Source organism: Arctopsyche grandis, chromosome 13, assembly GCF_051622035.1.
Source record: "Arctopsyche grandis isolate Sample6627 chromosome 13, ASM5162203v2, whole genome shotgun sequence".
Taxonomy (NCBI): domain Eukaryota; kingdom Metazoa; phylum Arthropoda; class Insecta; order Trichoptera; family Hydropsychidae; genus Arctopsyche; species Arctopsyche grandis.
The window spans coordinates 22,403,252-22,428,169 of NC_135367.1; the positions used below are offsets into that span (position 1 = coordinate 22,403,252).

General features: G+C 34.0%; 4 protein-coding genes across 4 annotated transcripts; all 4 read left to right on the plus strand.

Annotated features, from left to right (window-relative positions):
• The first annotated feature begins 1,266 nt into the window (after nucleotides 1-1,266).
• On the plus strand, nucleotides 1,267-6,153 carry LOC143921641 (uncharacterized). The gene is made up of 6 exons (XM_077444994.1): nucleotides 1,267-1,358; nucleotides 1,436-1,539; nucleotides 1,613-1,814; nucleotides 1,892-2,047; nucleotides 5,510-5,731; nucleotides 5,974-6,153. Exons 1-6 carry the CDS (start codon nucleotides 1,296-1,298, stop codon nucleotides 6,151-6,153), a joined length of 927 nt encoding a protein of 308 aa, XP_077301120.1. The 5' UTR covers nucleotides 1,267-1,295.
• Nucleotides 6,154-8,038: 1,885 nt separating this feature from the next.
• Nucleotides 8,039-9,764, plus strand: LOC143921642 (uncharacterized). The gene is made up of 8 exons (XM_077444995.1): nucleotides 8,039-8,129; nucleotides 8,208-8,311; nucleotides 8,385-8,586; nucleotides 8,665-8,820; nucleotides 8,896-9,117; nucleotides 9,360-9,525; nucleotides 9,587-9,599; nucleotides 9,644-9,764. Exons 1-8 carry the CDS (start codon nucleotides 8,067-8,069, stop codon nucleotides 9,762-9,764), a joined length of 1,047 nt encoding a protein of 348 aa, XP_077301121.1. The 5' UTR covers nucleotides 8,039-8,066.
• A 4,913-nt stretch (nucleotides 9,765-14,677) lies between these two features.
• Nucleotides 14,678-15,363, plus strand: LOC143921643 (uncharacterized). Its single transcript, XM_077444996.1, has 4 exons — nucleotides 14,678-14,821; nucleotides 14,900-15,003; nucleotides 15,077-15,282; nucleotides 15,356-15,363. Exons 1-4 carry the CDS (start codon nucleotides 14,759-14,761, stop codon nucleotides 15,361-15,363), a joined length of 381 nt encoding a protein of 126 aa, XP_077301122.1. The 5' UTR covers nucleotides 14,678-14,758.
• A 36-nt stretch (nucleotides 15,364-15,399) lies between these two features.
• Nucleotides 15,400-16,289, plus strand: LOC143921298 (uncharacterized). Its single transcript, XM_077444544.1, has 3 exons — nucleotides 15,400-15,511; nucleotides 15,587-15,808; nucleotides 16,051-16,289. Exons 1-3 carry the CDS (start codon nucleotides 15,404-15,406, stop codon nucleotides 16,228-16,230), a joined length of 510 nt encoding a protein of 169 aa, XP_077300670.1. The 5' UTR covers nucleotides 15,400-15,403; the 3' UTR covers nucleotides 16,231-16,289.
• Nucleotides 16,290-24,918: the final 8,629 nt, after the last annotated feature.

Genomic DNA, 24,918 nt, shown 5'->3' on the forward strand with positions numbered 1-24,918 from the left:
TTAAATAATTTATTGAATTCATATTTTTTCCTTTAGAAAATTTTGCACTATAAATTACTATAGTTAGTTAACTTTATCTCTAAAAATTTTTATTTGAAATGATTATTTATTTTAAATAAATTAATCATAATATGGAAGTTCACTACAACTATTTTAATTATTATCATTATCGGGGCGCACTAAAAAGAACGTTAATTAACGTCAACATCATTTAGCGCAGTATATGAATCATTGAACGTAATCGCTTCGTTTAAAACGCTACATCCTTTTCACGATAAGGCTCACAATGCCTTTTATATACAGCATGTCCTTTAAGCAATTCGACCGATATATCCAAACATCATAATATCGACTTGCCTAAATACTGGTTATTTCTTAGTACAATTACGCGCGCGTTATCTATTCGCATAGATCGGTTTTTTTTCTGAAGAATTTTTTCAAGTGTGAATAATTACATAATTTATAAAGATACCCACACACTTGTACGTCGAATAACGAGGTAATACCCCCCTCTATATGCCTCCGGTTTGAACATTAAAACTATGCAATTAATTAAATTGTTTTCACCTGCCCGTTCGAACGGTGCGCGCGAACCGTATGCAAATCGTTCGCACTTCGGAATTCAATTCTAAAATACGCTCATATTTTAAATTTTTTCGAAGGTGAGAATGAGGAATGGACGACGATAGTTCGAAGTGTCACCCCACAAAATAATTCGTCTGCTTTTATTTTTAGGTAATCGATAATAATTCATAAGGCGTGTCTGCGTCTATCGATCTTAATTAGTCAAAGTCATCGGGTATGTTTCAAACGCCTTTTTATGACGGTGGTGCTTACAATATAACTTTAATTTATATTTTTAAAATAGAAAACGTATATTTTAAATATCTAGTGACGATCTAAGCTAAAAAACCAAAGTTCGATTGATTGAATCCATTGATTATGGGACAAAAAAACGTATCCAAAGTTTATTTTTGAATACGATTTTTCAATAGGAGTGGAGTAGCAAAATTTTGGATATCCCTTCAGTTAAAAATTCTCAATTGTACAAAGTCCAATATCTTTCAACATTATCAACAACCAATCAATTCAAGTCCCACACATTATGCGTTTTAAATAGACAAAGTGTTATCTTAATTATAATATTTAATATGCACATATGTACTCAAATATGATTTGGAATATAAATATTTTATGATGAGATCGTGATTTCACAACATTTTTTACGACACATTTTATGCATTTATGCAGTATAAAACTTACGCGGACCGGTCAACCATTTAAATATATCAAAGATGATATCGTTGAAAGGATTCTTTCTGACTGCATTTCTGGCGCTCTCACTATTTTTTCTTCAGGTAAAATGGACAATATTTTTATTTGATAATTATTTTACATCATTATAACGTAACGCAACAGTTCGATTCTAAAATAGAGTATAGATGGACAACGCAGATGTACCAAAAATAATTACTACTGTCCTAACACGACATTGAACTATGATTTGACTAATGAAGTCGAATTGAGAGAAGCACACAGGTTATTCATTATAAGATTAAATATAATAAGTCGATATTTACAATGAAATAAAAGACATTAAACCACTTTTCAGACAATTTACTCGTTATATCTTATCATCTCAAATGTTCAATGAATTATTGAGTAATGAAGGCAGAAAATTTGTGGCTGAGATATTGAAACGTATCAACACCGACTCACCTAGAGAACTCTACACCTATTACATGTTCTCATATAGGTCTCTAATGATCCTGATAAATCGTTACGATTATCCAAGTCTTTGCAACCCTGCTCGCGTAAGATTATATTTAATTTTATTTCACATAAACTATAGATTATATTAATTTTAAATGCATACGCTTTTTCATTGTAGCTTATTAACGCTTCCATCAGTTGGGAGACAAGTCGCGATGGCAATGCCATGGCAGCTGCTCTCAGACTGTTCAGTATAGGCGTCTTCACAACGTGTAAAATGGTCCAAGTTGCTTCTCTCACTGCACTCGGTTGTGATAATGTTCCCGATGTTCCTGTAATACTTTGCGAGACGTATTCCAAATATTTCTATATGTTTTCCAATACTTTTTAAAAACTTTATGTTTTTAGGTAATGACTTCGACATGCTACAAGAGAGGGCTGGTGTATCCAGTGGAGGAGAATTTGAGACTATTCGGAAGTCACTTGCCGTGTTCTCTGCAAATGTACGTACTCGATTTGTACAGTTCTACGAGGTATTCTGACAATGTCCTAGCGGTGATGTTCTCTGTTGCTTTGGGACCATTTGTACGTCAAATTATAACTACTCAAAATCAAAATGTTTTACTTGAGGTAAGCACTTACATTTTTTTTCCTATATGTAGATTTGAAATATTTATTTTACTAACACTGAAATATCTTAAATGAGATAACTTGTTTTTTCATTAGAAAATTGTGTCTGTCGTTGCTTAGTAGCAACGTTAGTAATGTCAACTAAAATATGTTGTCAATATGTAGTATTAATAACTTGTTGCTACACGTAAATTTGATGCATACGTATTGCCATGGTGACTTCATGTTTGCATTTGGTGTTTCAGACGTTTAACATGCTTTTGTACAACAACGTGTCAATATGTTGCTGTCCGAAACGAAATAGGCGATTCAACGAAATGTGTGTGTTCCACAATGCCAGTATCATTGCGAGTGCTGAGACAATAATTGATACTCAAATTCTAGTAGACGAGTGTGCCACAGAAGTCTACGGTGCACATACATAATTAAATCATTTGTTTTATTTTGTATTAATAAAACTAAAACTTTCAATAAAGTTGGTTCAGAGTTGTAAAATAATTTTTTTTTGTTCGAGAACTTATTGCATATACCTACATACATATATTTCACAGCTTCCATTTTTAAAAATGTTTATTAAAAAATACGCCAAACCCTAAAATTCCAATACAGTACATTCGGGTACAAAACCGTGAAGTAGGCACGTCCCAGATATAAAGCACTACAATGGTTCGTAGAAACTAGTGTTTTTAGCTTTTTTTGCAATTCCGACTTAAGCTTATCAGATATCCAAACATCGCTCACTGGAAATGCAAAACAGAATTTTGTGTCTGACAATAGACGAAGTAAAACATAATAAAAGCCTTGTAAAAATTCAACCATCAGCGGAGGAATGGGGAATAAATTATGAACACTGGACTCGTTTACATAAATCAGATCACTTATGTTTACCCATGGTGAAGGTTTCCAAAAGACTGAGATTATCATAAACCTTTCGTTCGAATGTCAAGTTTCATTGTTTTTGTGAATTTCCAAAAAGCATTAGTGGGATACACAATAGTGTGTCTTTGAGTGCAACTTTCCAAAGTGGTATCCCCTTTTAGTGGACTTCGCTTGGGCGAGTTTTTCTAGAGTGCATTTACAATAGCGGATCTATTGAGGGTGCATACCTCACTTGAACCATCTTTTCGGTCACCCCCACACCATAAGGGCGAAAACACACAGTGGTGAACGGCACATCGTGGGCATGGCTCCTCGCTGTGGGTGGTCTCCTACATGTCTTCAAATATGGGATAAACCGTTTTTTATCACTGTCAAGCAAGGATAAACACAAGCATACAATTTTACCGAAAAAGTTCCAGAGGGTCATTTTGGGGCGAGGCGTGCCGGGCGTTTCATGAATGCCCTGCACGGCACTGCTTGGCTCGGCTCATTTTTTTCACATATTAAAAAGTATCTAAAAAAACCCAAGTACCACTTTCACCGCTATGTGTTTTCGCCCTAAAGGAAGTGGGATATTTTGTTATTTTTTGTAGGCATCTGTCAATATACTTTTCGCCCATTCTTCTCCGAAAAAATTGGTGGGTCTCAATCGTCATTTGAATGCAGAATTCATTTTAGAAGTACACCATTGAATATATTATATTGAATATATATTCATTTAAATGGATTTGTAAATTTAAGACTAATTTCACAATAATATTATAAAATTCAAATGATTGTTTTCCAATCTTCTAGGGTGAGGGGGTGATGCTGTTTAGCCTAATTTAATCGACCGTTGCCCATTTTTGGGGTCAGCATCGGTTTTTTTGCAGGGCGCCGTCCTTTCAACCCAGTCTCGGCGAAACGGCGTTGGACATCCTTGTCGATATCTCCACATCTTCATCTTTCAGATCCTGTTGAATGCTTTCGATCCTCACGGGGGTAAAATTTTTTGGCACCACAATTAGCCTTCTTGTTGAGAGTGGGATCGCCACTTTGTTCCAGAGTTTCCATACGCTTCCTTATTTTGCCAATAGCCATATTACTTACACCCTCCAATGCATTTGTAAAACATTCTAGTTTTTATTAATGCTACAATACTTGCATTTCTTTCTTTAGAAAGATCTGCTTCTCGACACATCTAAAAAAAATCCATTTAAGACTTACAAGCAATTTAAAACATATGTTTTTTTACAAATTGATCACCAACTTACCTTGATTCAACTCATCTAAATTTTTATATTTAATAGGTACATACTTAAATATGATTTGGAATATAAATATTTTATGATGAGATCGTGATTTCACGACATTTTTTACGACACATTTTATGCAAACGTGCATATAAGTACAAAATAAAAATTGTATTTATGCAGTATAAAACTTACACGGACCGGTCAACTATTTAAATATATCAAAGATGATATCTTTGAAAGGATTCTTTCTGACTGCATTTCTGGCGCTCTCACTATTTTTTCTTCAGGTAAAATGGACAATAATTTTTATTTGATAATTATTTTACATCATTATAACGTAACGCAACACTTCGATTCTAAAATAGAGTATAGATGGACAACGCAGATGTACCAAAAATAATTACTACTGTCCTAACACGACTCTGAACTATGATTTGACTAATGAAGTCGAATTGAGAGAAGCACACAGGTTATTCATTATAAGATTAAATAAAATAAGTCGATATTTACAATGAAATAAAAGACATTATACCACTTTTCAGACAATTTACTCGCTATATCTTATCATCTCAAATGTTCAATGAGTTATTGAGTAATGAAGGCAGAAAATTTGTGGCTGAGATATTGAAACGTATCAACACCGACTCACCTAGGGAACTGTTCGCCTATTACATGTTCTCATTTAGGTCTCTAATTTTCCTGATAAATCGTTACGATTATCCAAGTGTTTGCAACTATGCTGGCGTAGGTTTCAATTAAATTTTATTTTTACATAAACTATAGATTATATTAATTTAAATTGCATATGCTTTTCATTGTAGCTTATTAACACTTCAATCAGTTGGGAGACAAGTCGCGATGGCAATGCCATGGCAGCTGCTCTCAGACTGTACAGTGTAGGCGTCTTCACATCGTGTAAAATGATCCAAGTTACTTCTCTCACTGGTCTTGGTTGTGATAATGTTCCCGATTTTCCTGTAATACTTTGCTAGACGTATTCCAAATTTTGTTATATGTTTTCCACTTTTTTTTTAAAACCTTAATATTCTTAGACAATACCTTCGAAATGCTACAAGCGCGGGCTGGTGTATCCAGTGGAGGAGAATTTGAGACTATTCGGCAGTTACTTGCCGTGTTCTTTACAACTGTACGTACTCAATTTGTACAGTTCTAAAAGGTATTCTGACAATGTCCTAGCGGCGATGTTCTCTGTTGCTTTGGGACCATTTATGCGTCAACTTACAGCTGCTCTAAATCAAAATGTTTTACTTGAGGCAAGTATTTAAATTCTTTGTTTTTACTATATGTATATTTAAAATATTTATTTTAATAGCACTGAGATATTTTATATGAGATAACTTGTTCTTTCAAAAGTCTGTGTCTGTTGTTGCTTAGTAGCAACGTCAGTTATGTCAAATAAAATCTATTGTCAATAGTATTAATAATTTGTTGTTACATGTAAACTTAATGCATACGTGTTGCCATTGTGACTTCATGTTTGCATTTGGTGTTTCAGACGTTTAACATGCTTTTGTACAACAACGTGTCAATATGTTGCTGTCCGAAACGAAATAGGCGATTCAACGAAATGTGTGTGTTCCACAATGCCAGTATCATTGCGAGTGCTGAGACAATAATTGATACTCAAATTCTAGTAGACGAGTGTGCCACAGAAGTCTACGGTGCACATACATAATTAAATCATTTGTTTTATTTTGTATTAATAAAACTAAAACTTTCAATAAAGTTGGTTCAGAGTTGTAAAATATTTTTTTTTTGTTCTAGAACTTATTGCATATACCTACATACATATATTTCACAGCTTCCATTTTTAAAAACGTTTATTAAAAAATACGCCAAACCCTAAAATTCCAATACAGTACATTCGGGTACAAAACCGTGAAGTAGGCACGTCCCAGATATAAAGCACTACAATGGTTCGTAGAAACTAGTGTTTTTAGCTTTTTTTGCAATTCCGACTTAAGCTTATCAGATATCCAAACATCGCTCACTGGAAATGCAAAACAGAATTTTGTGTCTGACAATAGACGAAGTAAAACATAATAAAAGCCTTGTAAAAATTCAACCATCAGCGGAGGAATGGGGAATAAATTATGAACACTGGACTCGTTTACATAAATCAGATCACTTATGTTTACCCATGGTGAAGGTTTCCAAAAGACTGAGATTATCATAAACCTTTCGTTCGAATGTCAAGTTTCATTGTTTTTGTGAATTTCCAAAAAGCATTAGTGGGATACACAATAGTGTGTCTTTGAGTGCAACTTTCCAAAGTGGTATCCCCTTTTAGTGGACTTCGCTTGGGCGAGTTTTTCTAGAGTGCATTTACAATAGCGGATCTATTGAGGGTGCATACCTCACTTGAACCATCTTTTCGGTCACCCCCACACCATAAGGGCGAAAACACACAGTGGTGAACGGCACATCGTGGGCATGGCTCCTCGCTGTGGGTGGTCTCCTACATGTCTTCAAATATGGGATAAACCGTTTTTTATCACTGTCAAGCAAGGATAAACACAAGCATACAATTTTACCGAAAAAGTTCCAGAGGGTCATTTTGGGGCGAGGCGTGCCGGGCGTTTCATGAATGCCCTGCACGGCACTGCTTGGCTCGGCTCATTTTTTTCACATATTAAAAAGTATCTAAAAAAACCCAAGTACCACTTTCACCGCTATGTGTTTTCGCCCTAAAGGAAGTGGGGTATTTTGTTATTTTTTGTAGGCATCTGTCAATATACTTTTCGCCCATTCTTCTCCGAAAAAATTGGTGGGTCTCAATCGTCATTTGAATGCAGAATTCATTTTAGAAGTACACCATTGAATATATTATATTGAATATATATTCATTTAAATGGATTTGTAAATTTAAGACTAATTTCACAATAATATTATAAAATTCAAATGATTGTTTTCCAATCTTCTAGGGTGAGGGGGTGATGCTGTTTAGCCTAATTTAATCGACCGTTGCCCATTTTTGGGGTCAGCATCGGTTTTTTTGCAGGGCGCCGTCCTTTCAACCCAGTCTCGGCGAAACGGCGTTGGACATCCTTGTCGATATCTCCACATCTTCATCTTTCAGATCCTGTTGAATGCTTTCGATCCTCACGGGGATAAAATTTTTTGGCACCACAATTAGCCTTCTTGTTGAGAGTGGGATCGCCACTTTGTTCCAGAGTTTCCATACGCTTCCTTATTTTGCCAATAGCCATATTACTTACACCCTCCAATGCATTTGTAAAACATTCTAGTTTTTATTAATGCTACAATACTTGCATTTCTTTCTTTAGAAAGATCTGCTTCTCGACACATCTAAAAAAAATTCATTTAAGACTTACAAGCAATTTAAAACATATGTTTTTTTACAAATTGATCACCAACTTACCTTGATTCAACTCATCTAAATTTTTATATTTAATAGGTACATACTTAAATATGATTTGGAATATAAATATTTTATGATGAGATCGTGATTTCACGACATTTTTTACGACACATTTTATGCAAACGTGCATATAAGTACAAAATAAAAATTGTATTTATGCAGTATAAAACTTACACGGACCGGTCAACTATTTAAATATATCAAAGATGATATCTTTGAAAGGATTCTTTCTGACTGCATTTCTGGCGCTCTCACTATTTTTTCTTCAGGTAAAATAAACAATAATTTTTATTTGATAATTATTTTACATCATTAAAACGTAACGCAACAGTTCGATTCTAAAATAGAGTATAGATGGACAACGCAGATGTACCAAAAATAATTACTACTGTCCTAACACGACTCTGAACTATGATTTGACTAATCAAGTTGAGTTGAGAGAAGCGCAAAGGTTATTCATTATAAGATTTCATACAATAAGTTGATATTTACAATAAAATAAAAGACATTATACCACTTTTCAGACAATTTACTCGCTATGTCTTATCATCTCAAATGTTCAATGAATTATTGAGTAATGAAGGCAGAAAGTTTGTGGCTGAGATATTGAAACGTATCAACACCGACTCACCTAGAGAACTGTTCGCCTATTACATTTTCACATTTAGGTCTCTAATTATCCTGATAAATCGTGACGATTATCCAAGTGTTTGCAACTATGCTGGCGTAGGATTCAATTAAATTTTATTTTTACATAAACTATAGGTTATATTAATTTTAAATGCATATGCTTTTTCATTGTAGCTTATTAACACTTCCATCAGTTGGGAGACAAGTCGCGATGGCAATGCCATGGCAGCTGCTCTCAGACTGTACAGTGTAGGCGTCTTCACATCGTGTAAAATGATCCAAGCTACTTCTCTCACTGCTCTTGGTTGTGATAATGTTCCCGATTTTCCTGTAATACTTTGCGAGACGTATTCCAAATTTTGTTATATGTTTTCCACTTTTTTTTTAAAACCTTAATATTCTTAGACAATACCTTCGAAATGCTACAAGCGCGGGCTGGTGTATCCAGTGGAGGAGAATTTGAGACTATTCGGCAGTTACTTGCCGTGTTCTTTACAACTGTACGTACTCAATTTGTACAGTTCTAAAAGGTATTCTGACAATGTCCTAGCGGCGATGTTCTCTGTTGCTTTGGGACCATTTATGCGTCAACTTACAGCTGCTATAAATCAAAATGTTTTACTTGAGGCAAGTATTTAAATTCTTTGTTTTTACTATATATAGATTTAAAATATTTATTTTACTAGCACTGACATATTTTATATGAGAGAACTTGTTCTTTCAAAAGTCTGTGTTTGTTGTTGCTTAGTAGCAACGTCAGTTATGTCAAATTAAATCTATTGTCAATAGTATTAATAATTTGTTGTTACATGTAAACTTAATGCATACGTGTTGCCATTGTGACTTTATGTTTGCATTTGGTGTTTCAGTTGATTAACATGATTTTGTTCAACAACGTGTCAATATGTTGCTGTCCGAAACGAAATAGGCGATTCAACGAAATGTGCGTGTTCAGCAATGCCAGTATCATTGCGAGTGCTGAGACAATAATTGATACTCAAATTCTAGTAGACGAGTGTGCCACAGAAGTCTACGGTGCACATAATTAAGTCATTTGTTTTATTTTGTATTAATAAAACTAAAACTTAAAATACAGTTGGTTCAGAGTTGTACAATTATTTTTTTTGATCTAGAACTTATTGCATATAAATAGGCGGCTCAATGAAATTTGCGTGTTCCACAATGCCAGTGTCATTGCGAGCGTTGAAATAATGATTGATACTCAAATTCTAGTAAATGAGTGTGCCACAGAAGTCTACGGTGCACATAATTAAGTCAATTTTTTAATTTTTTATTTTATAAAGCTAAAACTTTAATACAGTTGGTTCAGAGTAGTACAATTATTTTTTTGCCCTACAACTTATTGCATATACCTACACACATATATTTCACAGCTTGCATGTTTTAACATGTTTATTGAAAAAATACGCCAAACCCTAACATTCTAATACAGTATATTCGGGTACAAAACCGTGAAGTAGGCACGTCCCAGATATAAAGCACTACAATGGTTCGTAGAAACTAGTGTTTTTAGCTTTTTTGCAATTCCGACTTAAGCTTATGAGATATCCAAACATCGCTCACAGGAAATGCAAATCGAAATTTTGTGTCAGACCAATAGACGAAGTAAAAGAAATAAAAGCCTTGTAAAAATTCAACCATCAGCGGGGGAATGAGGAATAAGTTATGAACATTGCACTCGTTTGTATAAATCAGATCACTTATGTTTACCCACGGTGAAAGTTTCCAAAAAACTGGGATTATCAACCTTTCGTTTGAATGTCAAGTTTCATTGTTTTTTGGGAATTTCCAATTGGAATTTTTCAAAAAGCGTTAGTGGGATACACAATAGTGTGGTAATCTTTGAGTGGAACTATCCAAAATGGTATCCCCTTTTAGTGGACTTTGTTTGGGCGAGTTTTTCTAGAGTGCATTTACAATAGCGGATCTATTGAGGGTGTATACCTCACTTGTGCCATCTTTCCGGTCACCCTCCTCACCATAAGGGCGAAAACACACAGTGGTGAACGGCACATCGTGCGCTTGGCTCCTCGCTGTGGGTGGTCATTTTGGGGTGGGGCGTGCAGGGCGTTCCATGAATGCCTGGCACGGCACTGCATGGTTCGGCTCATTTTTTTCACAAGTTTAAAAGTATCTAAAAAAAACCACGTAACACATTCACCGCTGTATGTTTTCGCCTTAAAGGAAGTGGGGTGTTTTGTCATTTTTTGTAGGCATCTGTCAATATACCTTTCGCCCATTCTTCTCCGAAAAAAATAGTAGGTCTCAATCGTCATTTGAGTGGAGAATTCATCAGAGAATTACACCATTAAATATGCATACATTTTAAAGGATTTGTTAATTTAAGACTAATTTCACAATAATTGTATAACATTCAAATGACCGTTATCCAATCTTCTAGGGGTGAAGGGCTTGATGCTGTTTCGCCGTATTTAATCGAGCTTTGCAAATTTTTGAGGTCAGCGTCGGTTTTTTTGCAGGGCGCCATCCTTTCAACCCAGTTTCGGCGAAACGGCGTTGGACATCTTCGTCGATAACTCCACATTTTCATATTTCAGATCCTGTTGAATCCTTTCATTTGATATAAAGCGATTCCTTGTAACAATTTTGACAATCATTCGATCCTCACGGGGGCAATATTTTTTTGTCGCCACAATTAGCCTTATTGTTGAGTATAGGATGGCCACTTTGTTCCAGACGTTTCGTTATTTTGCCAACAGCGATATTACTTACACCCTCCATTTTGTTTGTAAAACATTCTAGTTTTTATTACTACAATACTTGAACTTTTTTCTTTAGAAATATCTGTTTCTCGACTCATCTAAAAAAAATCCATTTAAGACTTACAAAAATTTAAAACATTTGTTTTTTTACAAATTAATCACCAAATATATAGTTAATAAGAGAATAGAAAGAAATATTATAGAAATAAGCAACATATCGGAACGTATATGCTATATAGTATTAAGAATCTCGAGCAGGTACACTTGTCAAATCTTCCAAGTGTACGCCCCCACATCTAGCCACCCAGACGAGGAAATAGAAGACTTCTACGAAAAAATACAGGACGCATACGATAATAGCCGTCACCACTTTAAAATAATCATGGGCGACTTTAACGCAAAAATAGGACAAAAGGCAAATACTGAAAGAGCAGTAGGCAATTTTGGTACCGGCCAAAGAAACGACAGAGGCGATCGCCTCATAGAATTCGCAGAACACAACAGGCTCTTTATCACTAATTCATTTTTCAGGAAAAACACCAACAATAAGTGGACTTGGGAGAGTCCTAAAGGAGACAGAAACGAGATCGATTTCATCCTAACAAATGCCCTGCACTCCGTTAAAGACGTTAGTGTTTTAAGTAAAGTAGATATAGGTAGCGATCACAGATTAGTCCGTGCCAAGATGGCCATTAATATAAATTGCGAACGTAGGAAATTAATAAAAGGATGCAGTAACTCTCCAGATTTCGCTCAACTAAGGTCTAGGAAAAAGGAATTCGAACTCGAACTTGGAAATCGATACGGGAAATTAAACCCAGAAGCAGACATCGAGGAATTGAACACTGTAATTAGTTCGGTTCTAACCTCAACAGGTAAGAAATTAGGTGGATTCAGGAAACAGATTAAATTAAGCAAAATTTCAGCGGAAACAAAAAACCTAATTAAGCATAAAAGGAATTTAGATAGGGATAATAATAAGCAAGAATACAATCTAGTAAATAAGGAAATTAAAAAGAGAATAGTCAGGGATGTCAGGGATTTTAACAGCAAGCTAATAGAAAATACCATTAAGAATAACCGTAGCCTGAAAAAGTGCAAACAGGATCTTTTCTTAGGCAAAAACCAAATGATCGCAATCAGATCAGAGAGCGGAGTAATAATTAGGAATAGAGAAGAAATCATAGACAGAGTTTACACGTTCTATGCAAAACTATACGAGAACGACAACGGCCAATTCCCCGCTCTGGAATCGACACACGGCCAAAGGGTTCCTGCAGTATTGCCTAGCGAAGTAGAGGCCGCGCTAAAAACTGCAAAGAACGGTAAAACCCCAGGGGAAGATAATATTCCCATTGACTTACTAAAATGTGGCGGCCCCCCCCTAATTAATATCTTAGCTAGGCTTTTCAGCAAATGCATCCAGAACCAAGCTATACCAGAAGGATGGAATAACGCAACTATCATTTTAATACACAAAAAAGGCGACAAAAGCGATATCAAGAACTACCGACCCATTAGTCTACTTTCAGCGGTCTACAAGCTCTTCACGAAGGTTATTACAGAAAGGCTGAAGAATATCCTCGACGAGAACCAACCTATAGAGCAGGCAGGGTTTAGGGCAAATTTCAGCACAATGGACCACCTCCAAGTAGTTGGCGAACTAATCGAGCGCGCCAACGAATATCAACGGCCATTGTGCCTAGGTTTCGTCGATTATGAGAAAGCCTTCGATACAGTTAGTCATAATGCAGTACTTAACGCTCTAAAAACACAGGAAGTGCCGGAACCCTATGTGGGACTGTTAGCTGCAATATATAAGAATGCCACAGCTTCGGTTAAAATTTTTTCAGGTACAGATAGATTTAGCATAGGAAAAGGAGTAAGACAAGGAGATACAATCTCCCCCAAGTTATTCAATGCGGTGCTTGAGGGAGTTTTCAGGAAATTGGATTGGGATACAGCCGGAGTAAGCATCAATGGTCGCTTTTTGAGTCACCTTCGGTTCGCAGACGATATAGTTTTAGTAGCTCGTGATTCAGCTGACCTACTTATCAGACTAACACAGCTGGACAGGGAAAGTAGAAAAGTAGGATTAAAAATTAACGTAGATAAGACTAAACTAATGTTCAATAGCTATTGCATGCCTGATATCATCCCCTTAGATGATAAACCAGTAGAAGTAGTAAATAATTATTTATATTTAGGTCAAATAATTGACATGTCTGGTAGTAAAAATGAAGAGATAAAGAGACGTATGAAATTAGGGTGGAGTGCATTTGGACGGATGAATGCTGTTTTTAAATCAAAAATGCCACTCTGCCTGAAGAAAAGGATCTTTGATCAATGCGTTTTGCCAGTGATGACGTATGGATGTGAAACTTGGACACTGAACGCCAAGATGCAAAATAAAATCCAATGCACTCAAAGAAGTATGGAACGCTGTATGCTTGGCATAACGAGGAAAGACAGGAAGCGGAACACGTGGGTGAGAAATATGACAAGGGTAGTGGACATAGTGGATAGAGTGAAGAGATTGAAATGGCAATGGGCGGGTCACGTAGCTAGGAGGATGGACGAAAGGTGGACAAAAGAAGTGCTTGAATGGTACCCGAGAGAAGGCAAAAGAGTAAAAGGAAGACCGCAAGGAAGATGGGTGAACGAAATTAGGAAAATGTGCGGAATGAGATGGATGAGTGTTGCGCAAAACGGAGACGAGTGGAAGCGTGTTGGAGAGGCCTTCATCCAGCAGTGGATGGCGAATGGCTGTAAATGATGATGATGATATAGTTAAGCTGTAGAAAAAGAAGAAATCATGGTGTTGTTAACGAAATAATAAAAAAATCTTCACAGAAACGCACGTCTACGCTTATCGTAATTCAGGAGCAAACTCATTTCTATCATTTCACTTTTATTTTTGAAGATATTTTGAAGGATAGTATTGCATTATTTTTTGTCGGTGAATAGATTAGCACATACGGATAAGATTACAAAAAAAAAAATTGCCGAAAAGGTATAATAGTGAGCTATTTATCACCATCATAAATGGGCGCAAACGCCGTTCAATTGGGTGGCCCTTATTTCCTATCGTGGGACTATATGTAGATCTAAGCTACAAAATAAAAGTTTGATTGAATCCATTGATTCTGGGACAAAACGATTTCAAAGTGTATTTTTAAATATCATTTTCCAATAGCGAGTATAAATAGCCAAATTTTGGATATGGTGTAAGTAAAAAGTTCGCAGTTGGACAAAGTCCAATATATTTCAATATAATCAACAACTAATCAATTCAAGTCCCACAAATTATGAGCAGTGGTTATGCGTTTTAAATAGGCAAAGTTTGATCTAAATTTTAACGCTTAAATATGATTTGGAATATAAATATTTTATTATGAGATCGTGATTTCACGACATTTTTTACGACACATTTTATGCAAACGTGCATATAAGTACAAAATAAAAATTGTATTTATGCAGTATAAAACTTACACGGACCGGTCAACTATTTAAATATATCAAAGATGATATCTTTGAAAGGATTCTTTCTGACTGCATTTCTGGCGCTCTCACTATTTTTTCTTCAGGTAAAATAGACAATAATTTTTATTTGATAATTATTTTACGTCATTAAAACGTAACGCAACAGTTCGATTCTAAAATAGAGTATAGATGGACAACACAGATGTACCAAAAATAATTACTACTGTCCTAACACGACTTTGAACTATGATTTGACTAATCAAGTTGAGTTGAGAGAAGCGCAAAGGTTATTCATTATAAGATTTCATACAATAAGTTGATATTTACAATGAAATAAAAGACATTAAACCACTTTTCAGACAATTTACTCGCTATGTCTTATCATCTCAAATGTTCAATGAATTATTGAGTAATGAAGGCAGAAAATTTGTGGCTGAGATATTGAAACGTATCAACACCGACTCACCTAGGGAACTGTTCGCCTATTACATGTTCTCATTTAGGTCTCTAATTTTCCTGATAAATCGTGACGATTATCCAAGTGTTTGCAACTATGCTGGCGTAGGTTTCAATTAAATTTTATTTTTACATAAACTATAGATTATATTAATTTAAATTGCATATGCTTTTCATTGTAGCTTATTAACACTTCAATCAGTTGGGAGACAAGTCGCAATGGCAATGCCATGGCAGCTGCTCTCAGACTGTACAGTGTAGGCGTCTTCACATCGTGTAAAATGATCCAAGCTACTTCTCTCACTGCTCTTGGTTGTGATAATGTTCCCGATTTTCCTGTAATACTTTGCGAGACGTATTCCAAATTTTGTTATATGTTTTCCACTTTTTTTTTAAAACCTTAATATTCTTAGACAATACCTTCGAAATGCTACAAGCGCGGGCTGGTGTATCCAGTGGAGGAGAATTTGAGACTATTCGGCAGTTACTTGCCGTGTTCTTTACAACTGTACGTACTCAATTTGTACAGTTCTAAAAGGTATTCTGACAATGTCCTAGCGGCGATGTTCTCTGTTGCTTTGGGACCATTTATGCGTCAACTTACAGCTGCTCTAAATCAAAATGTTTTACTTGAGGCAAGTATTTAAATTCTTTGTTTTTACTATATGTATATTTAAAATATTTATTTTAATAGCACTGAGATATTTTATATGAGATAACTTGTTCTTTCAAAAGTCTGTGTCTGTTGTTGCTTAGTAGCAACGTCAGTTATGTCAAATAAAATCTATTGTCAATAGTATTAATAATTTGTTGTTACATGTAAACTTAATGCATACGTGTTGCCATTGTGACTTCATGTTTGCATTTGGTGTTTCAGACGTTTAACATGCTTTTGTTCAACAACGTGTCAAGATGTTGCTGTCCGAAACGAAATATGCGATTCAACGAAATGTGCGTGTTCCATAATGCTACTATCATTGCGAGTGCTGAGACAATAATTGATACTCAAATTCTAGTAGACGAGTGTGCCACAGAAGTCTACGGTGCACATAATTAAGTCAATTGTTTGATTTTATATGTATAAAGCTAAAACTTTAATACAGTTGGTTCAGAGTAGTACAATTATTTTTTTTCCCTACAACTTATTGCATATACCTACACACATACATATATTTCACAGCTTGCATGTTTAAACATGTTTATTAAAAAAATATGCCAAGCCCTAACATTCTAATACAGTATATTCGGGTACAAAATGTGAAGTAGGTACGTCCCGGATATTAAGGACTACAATGGTTCGTAGAAACTACTGCTTTTAATTGCAATTCCGGCTTAAGCTTAACAGATATCCAAACATCACTCACTGGAAATGTAAAACGAAATTTGTGTCAGACCAATAGATGAAATAAAACTAATAAAGGCCTTGTAAAAAGTCAACCATCAGCGGGGGAATGGGGAATAAATTATGAACACTGCACTCGTTTGTAAAAATCAGTTCACTTGTATTTAACCACGGTGAAAGCTTCCAAAAGACTGATATACTTATAAACATTTCGTTCGCATGTCAAGTTTTATTGTTTTTGGGAATTTCCAAAAAGCTAAAAGACCTATGGAACAAAAACGGTGAAACCTATATCGCGTGTACCTCGGGTATATGATTACAATAAAGATAAAAAACGATTATATTTATTATACATATAAGAATTATGATTAGCATATTGAAATTTTATAATTCAATTTAATAATTATGAATATTATTTTTATTTTTTTGTCGGTGCGAGTGCAAAATCTGCCATGTGAAAATATCTTACTTGTGTATTACTATTTTTAATGCTAAAAATCTCAAATTTGGACACAATGGTCGCTTTCGTAGTTTTTAGCCAAGGAGATATCTTTTTTGACAAATAAAATGTACGAATTTGGAAAAAGTCGATATTGTCGGAATTTCTTTAATACCGGTATTATTAGATGGTTATTTTCGGTCAAATACCAATACTATCGGTATCGGTACTTTCGGTATTCCAATCCCTAGATGCAAGTGATAAATCTAGTTATCAATCTATATACATACAAATGTTTGCTGAATGTATCAGTTTCGTGTATAAAAGAATGGTATTTTAAAAATGCTAGCATTTATGATACTATGAATAGTATAGTTCATAGTTTCATACCCGTAATGTTTGTATATTAAGTTGGTTGTTCTACAAATTTCTGATATTATATACATACATTTATAATTACGTCCAATACGAAGTATACTTTTATGTGTATTTAATAGCGCGAAAGTCACTAGTAATGAACTATAAATGGTTCACATCGTAAAGCTCCGACTAAATTATTGCGATTTAATCGAATGAATAATAATTTCGCACTCGACTACGTATTATAGGCATTTCATATGCAAACAACACATAAATGGTGTGCGGCAATTTTTATAATTACAGGATTTTAAATAAAAACGTCATTAGGCGGACTTTTGCGAACATGACGTGCACTGTAATTAATTTGAACGTTTTTTTTTTTAATATTCTAATTGCAATTCTTTCAACTCGCTAAACACACAAAGGTCACACGGACAGTTTCAATTTAGTGAATATGCAATTCATCTATGAAAATTGGTTATTTTATATGTAGAATCTGCATTATTTGAAGCGGAATTGGATATTTTGCTTTGAAATAAATATGTAGCTGAATTGAATGATGACTACTCTGCAACGTAAAAGTTCTGAGAAAAATATTTAATAATTTATTTATTTTCAAATATGATATATTGAAGAATTTAAATCAAAATTCGTATTAAAAAAAATTGAATATAAAAAAGGATATTCAACTGAATTGATCATACATTCAGGATATTTAATTAGATTAATAGATTTGCTGCAAAGTTAAGTTTGTTATAAATATATTTAGGAATTAATTTACGATATTATATATTGACGTATGTAAATAAAAAAACATGTAAATTATTCGTAATATATAAAAATATATGGGGTATCAAAATTGTCGAACGCTTTGCGACAATTCAACGCGGTGTTTATTTATTCATCGCGTTTTCAACTATTAATTTATCACGAGCTCAATTCAAATTTAATTCCTATACATTCGTAAACATTCAAATAGTAGTAGTAGTAGTACATAAAAACACACACACATAATACACAAAGTGTTGTAAAAATCGTGTTAAAAAGCCAACGATCGCAAAGACCCTTCTTCTTGATAATTTAACAGTTGCCACCTTGCGACACGGCCAGTATCGATTCAAATACAAATGAATGCTAATGAACCCAGAACTTAGCTTACGCCGGAGTAGAAACGAGACGGCCGTATGGACAAGAAAGGAATAAAATAATATATATGTGTGTATGTATAAAGTGAATAAAAAAAGGAGCAACACGACGAATTAAAATTAGCCGTTTGGACACGCGCGCGCGATCCAGGAATTAGATAAGCCCGTCCTTTCGTGGCGCGACTGTCTCGTTTGGTCTTTTATTGCTACGGTTCGAGCGGCCGGTTTTATGCAAAAGTCTTTTGGTATCGCACTGGACGATAGTGAGTCAGGAAACTGGACTGAAAGACTGCAAATAATTATCAGGGGTGGGTTTTTAGAGAGGCTTTCTATGGGGGCGTTCGGCTCGCGTGATTTAAACCGGCCGTTCAACTTTCAATAATGATTATGATTACGCACACTTGATTCTATTCACTGTAATAACATGCTTAACAATATTACACAATATGAGCTTTATTCTGGAATAACTGATTATTGTGGTAATACCAAAATAAGTACTAATTTAAGCCTAAAATATTAATGTTGCAAAAGTGTTTGACTATTCTTTGTGCAACTTGCAGTTTGAATTATAGTTAGATGATTTTAAAAATTTTCAATATCTTATTCAACGGAATAGTTTTAGACAACCTCTGCTTTATTATGGCATAATTTATTATTGTGATAATCAAAAAGTTATATGAATTTTAGCCTTAAAGTGTCGATGCAATAAAAATTATCATTTTGGGCATAGAATTCACATATAAACATCTTTTGAAAAAATAAATATTATTAAATCCGTTTACATCTGCAATTTATTAAAGCACTGAAAGACTTAACATATTGTGTTGATACCTACGCAAAAAATACGTAATGCAAATTAGAGAAATTTGCATTTATTTTTGTCCACAGACGTGTATATGTACGTAAGCTCGGGATCTCGCACGAATCGAATTTCACTACGTAGGACTCGTTGTATTCGGTTTCGATTTGCACCTTGTCTTGATTATTGCTGGCAGATGTTACTTATTCGTCTGCCAAGTGGTTGGAAACGTATTCTAATTTTTTAAATACAAATATCGAATGCAAATGTGCAAAAAGTGTCATTTAAATTAATCGCGATATACGTTTCGAGACGACCTCGGTTAATTTACGACGTGTCCGTGTGCCGATATGTATTTTTTATTATTATTTATATTTATTACAGTACAGTGCGCTCGATAATATATGTATTTTAAATTGAATTGACTCAAAGATACATATTTTTTCATATTGAAAAAACAGCTGCTAACATTATTAAAATACAAAACAGTAGTAGTAAGTAGCAGCAAATTTTTTTTACTGATTATGTTATTGAACTCACATATGTACACACACTTTCGATGCATACATAATTGTATATAGTTTGATATAATTGCATAATGACTTGCATCGAATTTCGAATAGAAAAAAATAAAAAAAAAATAGTAAAAGCTTATACTTTTAGAATTAGTTGGTTATAATTTATTCTATTCTAAAATATATCTCGGAATATCTTTTTAAATGTAGCTTCTCTTAAAGAGACTTCACATTTTTTATTAATAAATCAGTTCAATTCCTTCAATCAAATGATTTTTATATTATTTTCATTGTTGATGAGAGGTTGTATGTACACGTTCATAATATGTCTTAGGTCTTACGTACATATGCAACATACATAATTACTGATTCAGTGATGATTATCCATTTTTACATATTTGTCTTTGTTATTAGTATTAATAATGTTTGTTTTATTATAATGCTAGGTCGAAGACTTAAATTCTCTAAAACCGATCAAGTGCTTCATCGCCGTAAATTTTGATAGACAAATATATTGAAAGTATTTAAAAATTCACAAAAAACACAGATATTTTTCAAGTTCGTTAGTTTTAAAAACTGTACATAAATGTTTTTGAAAAGAAACCAAAATTAATTTAGCTTCCTTTAAGATCTAGCGATCATATGCCTTCGATCTGACGCATGGCGATTTCGAACCTAGCTCAAGTGCCCACCGGTAGGCGCACGGCGACCAAATTATTAAGAACAATTTTCAATAGATTGCAATTTTTTTTGCAATTTCAATCATGTTGCCTTGGAAGTCTCACCATATTTTTAATTTCGCTGTTGATATACATGAAATTAATACCGGAAATGAAAAAAAGGATCTAAGTGTCATTTTTAAGATTTTGTCGATGCATTTGTGCAATAATTTTATGAACAATACAAATTTTCTTTTGATATAAACTATTAAAAAACGATTTTTCGTTGGCATATATGTATGTACATAGAACATATTTCTGGCATAAAATTTATTACTGATTTCGCCAATAAGGCATTTTTTATTTCCGGTATTCAAATATAACATAAGAAATTAAATAGTTGAATAGCATATATGTATGTATGCAGTTTTTAAAAGACGCAAAATGTATTCAAATTGAAATTGTTTTCATAAAGTAGTATTTTTTTCTATATTCTTATTGTGTGAGTCAACATCGTTTGTCAGAAGGAGAAAATATTAAATTTCTATTAATGTTTGTAATATAATGTTTCATTGAATAATTAACCATTTTGAATAACTATGCAGTAAAATTGCTGGACACATTGAAGATCCATTACATATTAAATTACAACAATCAAAACCACTCTTTGTTTACACACAAACAGACAACGAAAACGCGCCTCTGTATAATTACAAATTAAGATTCATAGCGGGGGATCGAAAAAACACCAATTTTCACCTAGCCCACAATATAAATAAACGGGTATAATACAATTGACGTGATTAATTATGAAATTCGCCACATTCGTTCCCCCGAAAAGTACACATTCAAATGTGGGAACCAGTTCGCATTGAAGACGTTAAAACTTCTATTTGTTTTAGCCATCGTCGTTTCCATTTCGACCTTTTTTTCCTTCACCTATTATTATTTCTTTTCTTTTGTGTGCACAACTCGAGATAATATCGCATCGTAGGTAGGTAGGTACCTACATACATACAACAACGTTACGACACCTGGTGTAATCAATTAGCTGATTAAATCGAGTATAAGCAAAGGGCGACCGGTACGAATTAATCAAAGCAGTACCCATTGGAATATGTATTAGAATTAGATGTCGGGGGTTGCCTTTCGCGGGGTATCGATTCAGCCCTTAGAATTTCGTATCTATTAACGTTGAAATATTTGACGTTGTAAATTTGTATCCAACTTTGAGAGAGAGAAAAAAAAACTGTTTATATACAGCGTCGTAAAATAGTATCATGCTAATTTGATAGTCGCGTGGCTTCCTGTGTCCGGGGATCCCGTCGTAAAAAAGGACAATAAAAAAGGTGCTAATTCATCTTATCGGTCCTCGGGGTCACCTTTCACTGTTAACAATATTTTTTATTTTATTTTACAACTCATGCCCTCCTCCGTTTGTAGATAAAAAAAATATGGTCGTTCTAATCGTGCATAAATTTGGTACGAATTTATTCACCTCGTCGTTTTAAAGTTTAGTTTTATTCGTATGGTAGTGGATTTATTATATGATAATTAATATAAAATTATTTTTTTTAAATGGGATGTTGTAACTTACCCACATAAATACCATTTTGAAACAATTTACTTCCAAGCAATTATAATCCAGTAGATTTGCCATAATATTTGATAATCTAATGTAATATTTTTGAAGAACAAAGTTCATATAGCATAAATAAAAATATGAATATTTTAATTACATAGCAGATCTTTTTTTATTTATGTAATCCAAATTACATTACATATTTAATCTAAAAAAACTTTTGCACTAATTCTATACCGTATAAGTACATAGATTAGGTATTTTATTAATGATGTACATATTTCAAGGCTCAATTTTGAGTACTTTGTGGGTTGGTTCCGTTAGGCATAATAATATCCGATCGATACATATCAAGCATCTTTATTTAATTTGAGTATTCATAACGAACATAATTTTAGAGCTACATATTTACGTGCGCTGTTGTTGAATTCCGAAATATTTTTAAAGCTAGTTCACACTGATATTTATTCAAATTTAAGTAATTTCTATTCTAAATGACCCTTGAGAATTCAATTAGCTGGAGCATTTCAAAATTTTTAATGTGGTTTAATTTATTTATGTATTTTTTAAAACGCCGCAATAACCCGGCGATTAAAATCAGGTTCATGTTTGTCGATGTGAATGAACCATTATAATGCTTCACAACTAGATTGTTTCTGTTATGAAATGTCATACAACTATCTAAAACTAAAATCGCAAGTCGTTGAAATCAATTAATTGCTGCTTAATGATTTTTTATCAATATTATATGTATACAGATGGTGTGTGGAGAATGTTTTATGCTATCGAGTTGTAATGCGCTTCGATACAATTTGAATGAAAGTAAACTAGATGTCGTATGATTTTACTCATTTAAATGTATAATATGTGTGAGTGTTTTGTACTTGCAAAACAAATTGCAAATGGCCGCTCGAGTCAGAAAGGACAAGTCAGTTTCCTTATATGTAAGGATGTGGAGCAATCGCTGAGCAACCTGCAACAAAAATAAATAAATGCATTTTTCAGATGCAGTTGCAGCTTTGTCGATTCCGAGATAAGTTGAATTCGGGATGGATAAGTCCGATTGGTCGGTCTCGTCTTTTACCGCGAATGTCGCGGTCCATAAGGGAGGATTTAATGAGACAACTTCGACAGCTCAAATACAATTCGTATAAGTGAGTACCAATGTGCGTACTTATTTACCATCAGCCGTGTTATGTTAGTTGGGTTTTACGATTCGAATCAAGTTCTCTCGTGAGTAAAATTCCTATACGCTTATAGTAAATATAAATTATAATAAATAAGTAAATAATCAATTTAAATTCTTAATCTTTTTCGGCAGCTCTCTTATTTGTAAGAGGCGTAGATAAGCGTTTGAATGGTATCTTCAAGTAGACTCACCAGATGTGGCATGAATTGTCAAAGCGCCAAGTATTTAATTTATTTTATTTTATTTTATTTAAAAGGGAAATCATATGGAAAACTTACATTACATCGTTGCTATCATTCCCGTTTCTAATAGTATTAAAAGCAACCCATAGTAAGCATATGTACATACGAAGAGGAATGGGACAAACTATTGAAAATACTACAAACTTATTCATAATAGTTTGTGCATGAACAAACTAGTTCGTTTGTCAATTTGCTCTTTTGTGTACAAAATAACTGGCCAGAGGTGGTTTTGTGTATGAACAAACTAGTATGTTTATGAATGAACGAAATGTACACTTGGACTGTAACATATACATAACCATAGTGTATTGCACTGGTAGAGCTAATTGAATACCAGTAGAGATGTTGTGGGTTCAAGTTCCGGCCAAATATGCTGCTGGCGAGATATATTGTGGTTATTAAAACAAAGATCGACCGTCTACTGTCGATTTGTCTAGCTTAATTATTGTGACAGATCCAATAAATCGGTATCCACCTCCTCAGTTTCTCGCAAATTTGAGATATTAGCATCTCGAATTTGTTTAATTTTATAAAAATGCTAACTACATAATATATTTTTCGCATATTTTTCTGTGTATCAAAAAAATTGTTGATTGTTCATAGATGTCTTTATTGTATTCTATGTACTGTTTTATTTAAAAAATTGTTAGTACAAAAATAATCTAACCATAGGTATCGCCTTGGATGAATTCCTGTCATGGCACATATGAATCTAGGTCGATCGTTTCCTATCAAAGTTTGCCAATTTTCTCTGATTTCATCGTTGAAACGGTTCCCGGTAATATTGGCTAAATATCCTTCCTACCTACTATGTCACCACTATCATTAATGTACAATAAATTTAATGTACAATTCATAGATGTCTCCATAATTTGCGAGTTTTTCAGTGTCTCGTAATTCAGCGACTTGCATAATAAAAAAAATGCTGCGATGTTTGTAATTGACCAGGAAGACGCATTGGGGGGGGGGGGTTAACTGTAAGGCCTTCCTGGTATGTATACATATGTAAAAAATAAATAAATATTTAAATAATCACGCATTCGTTTGTGGTTCAATAAAAATTCATCTAAATATGAATCAAAACGGGGCACGTGTTGTGCCAAATTATCGCCTCACCTTTCTTTTCACACGCATCCACATATTTCCACATTTTGCGTGTGTATTTCACTATCATTTGGATCCACGAAATTATGACATTTTCGAATGGCTCCTATTCCAAGAGCTATTCGACTTCTTAATAAAATCGTTGCTGCCGAGACTGAATGTGATATTTTCCACCTTAGTAAGCGTAAATTGTCGGAAATTACTCTAACCCATTTATCTGGTAGTCTGCGCTCATCATTGTTTTCATGATTGATTGTGATTTATGAGTGAAATTTTAATTAGCTCTCTTCCTTTGGGCCTTACAGGGATGTTTTGTATTTGTAGTTGTTTCTTACATATTTATTGAAACTGGCTGTAGGTGCAAGGCAT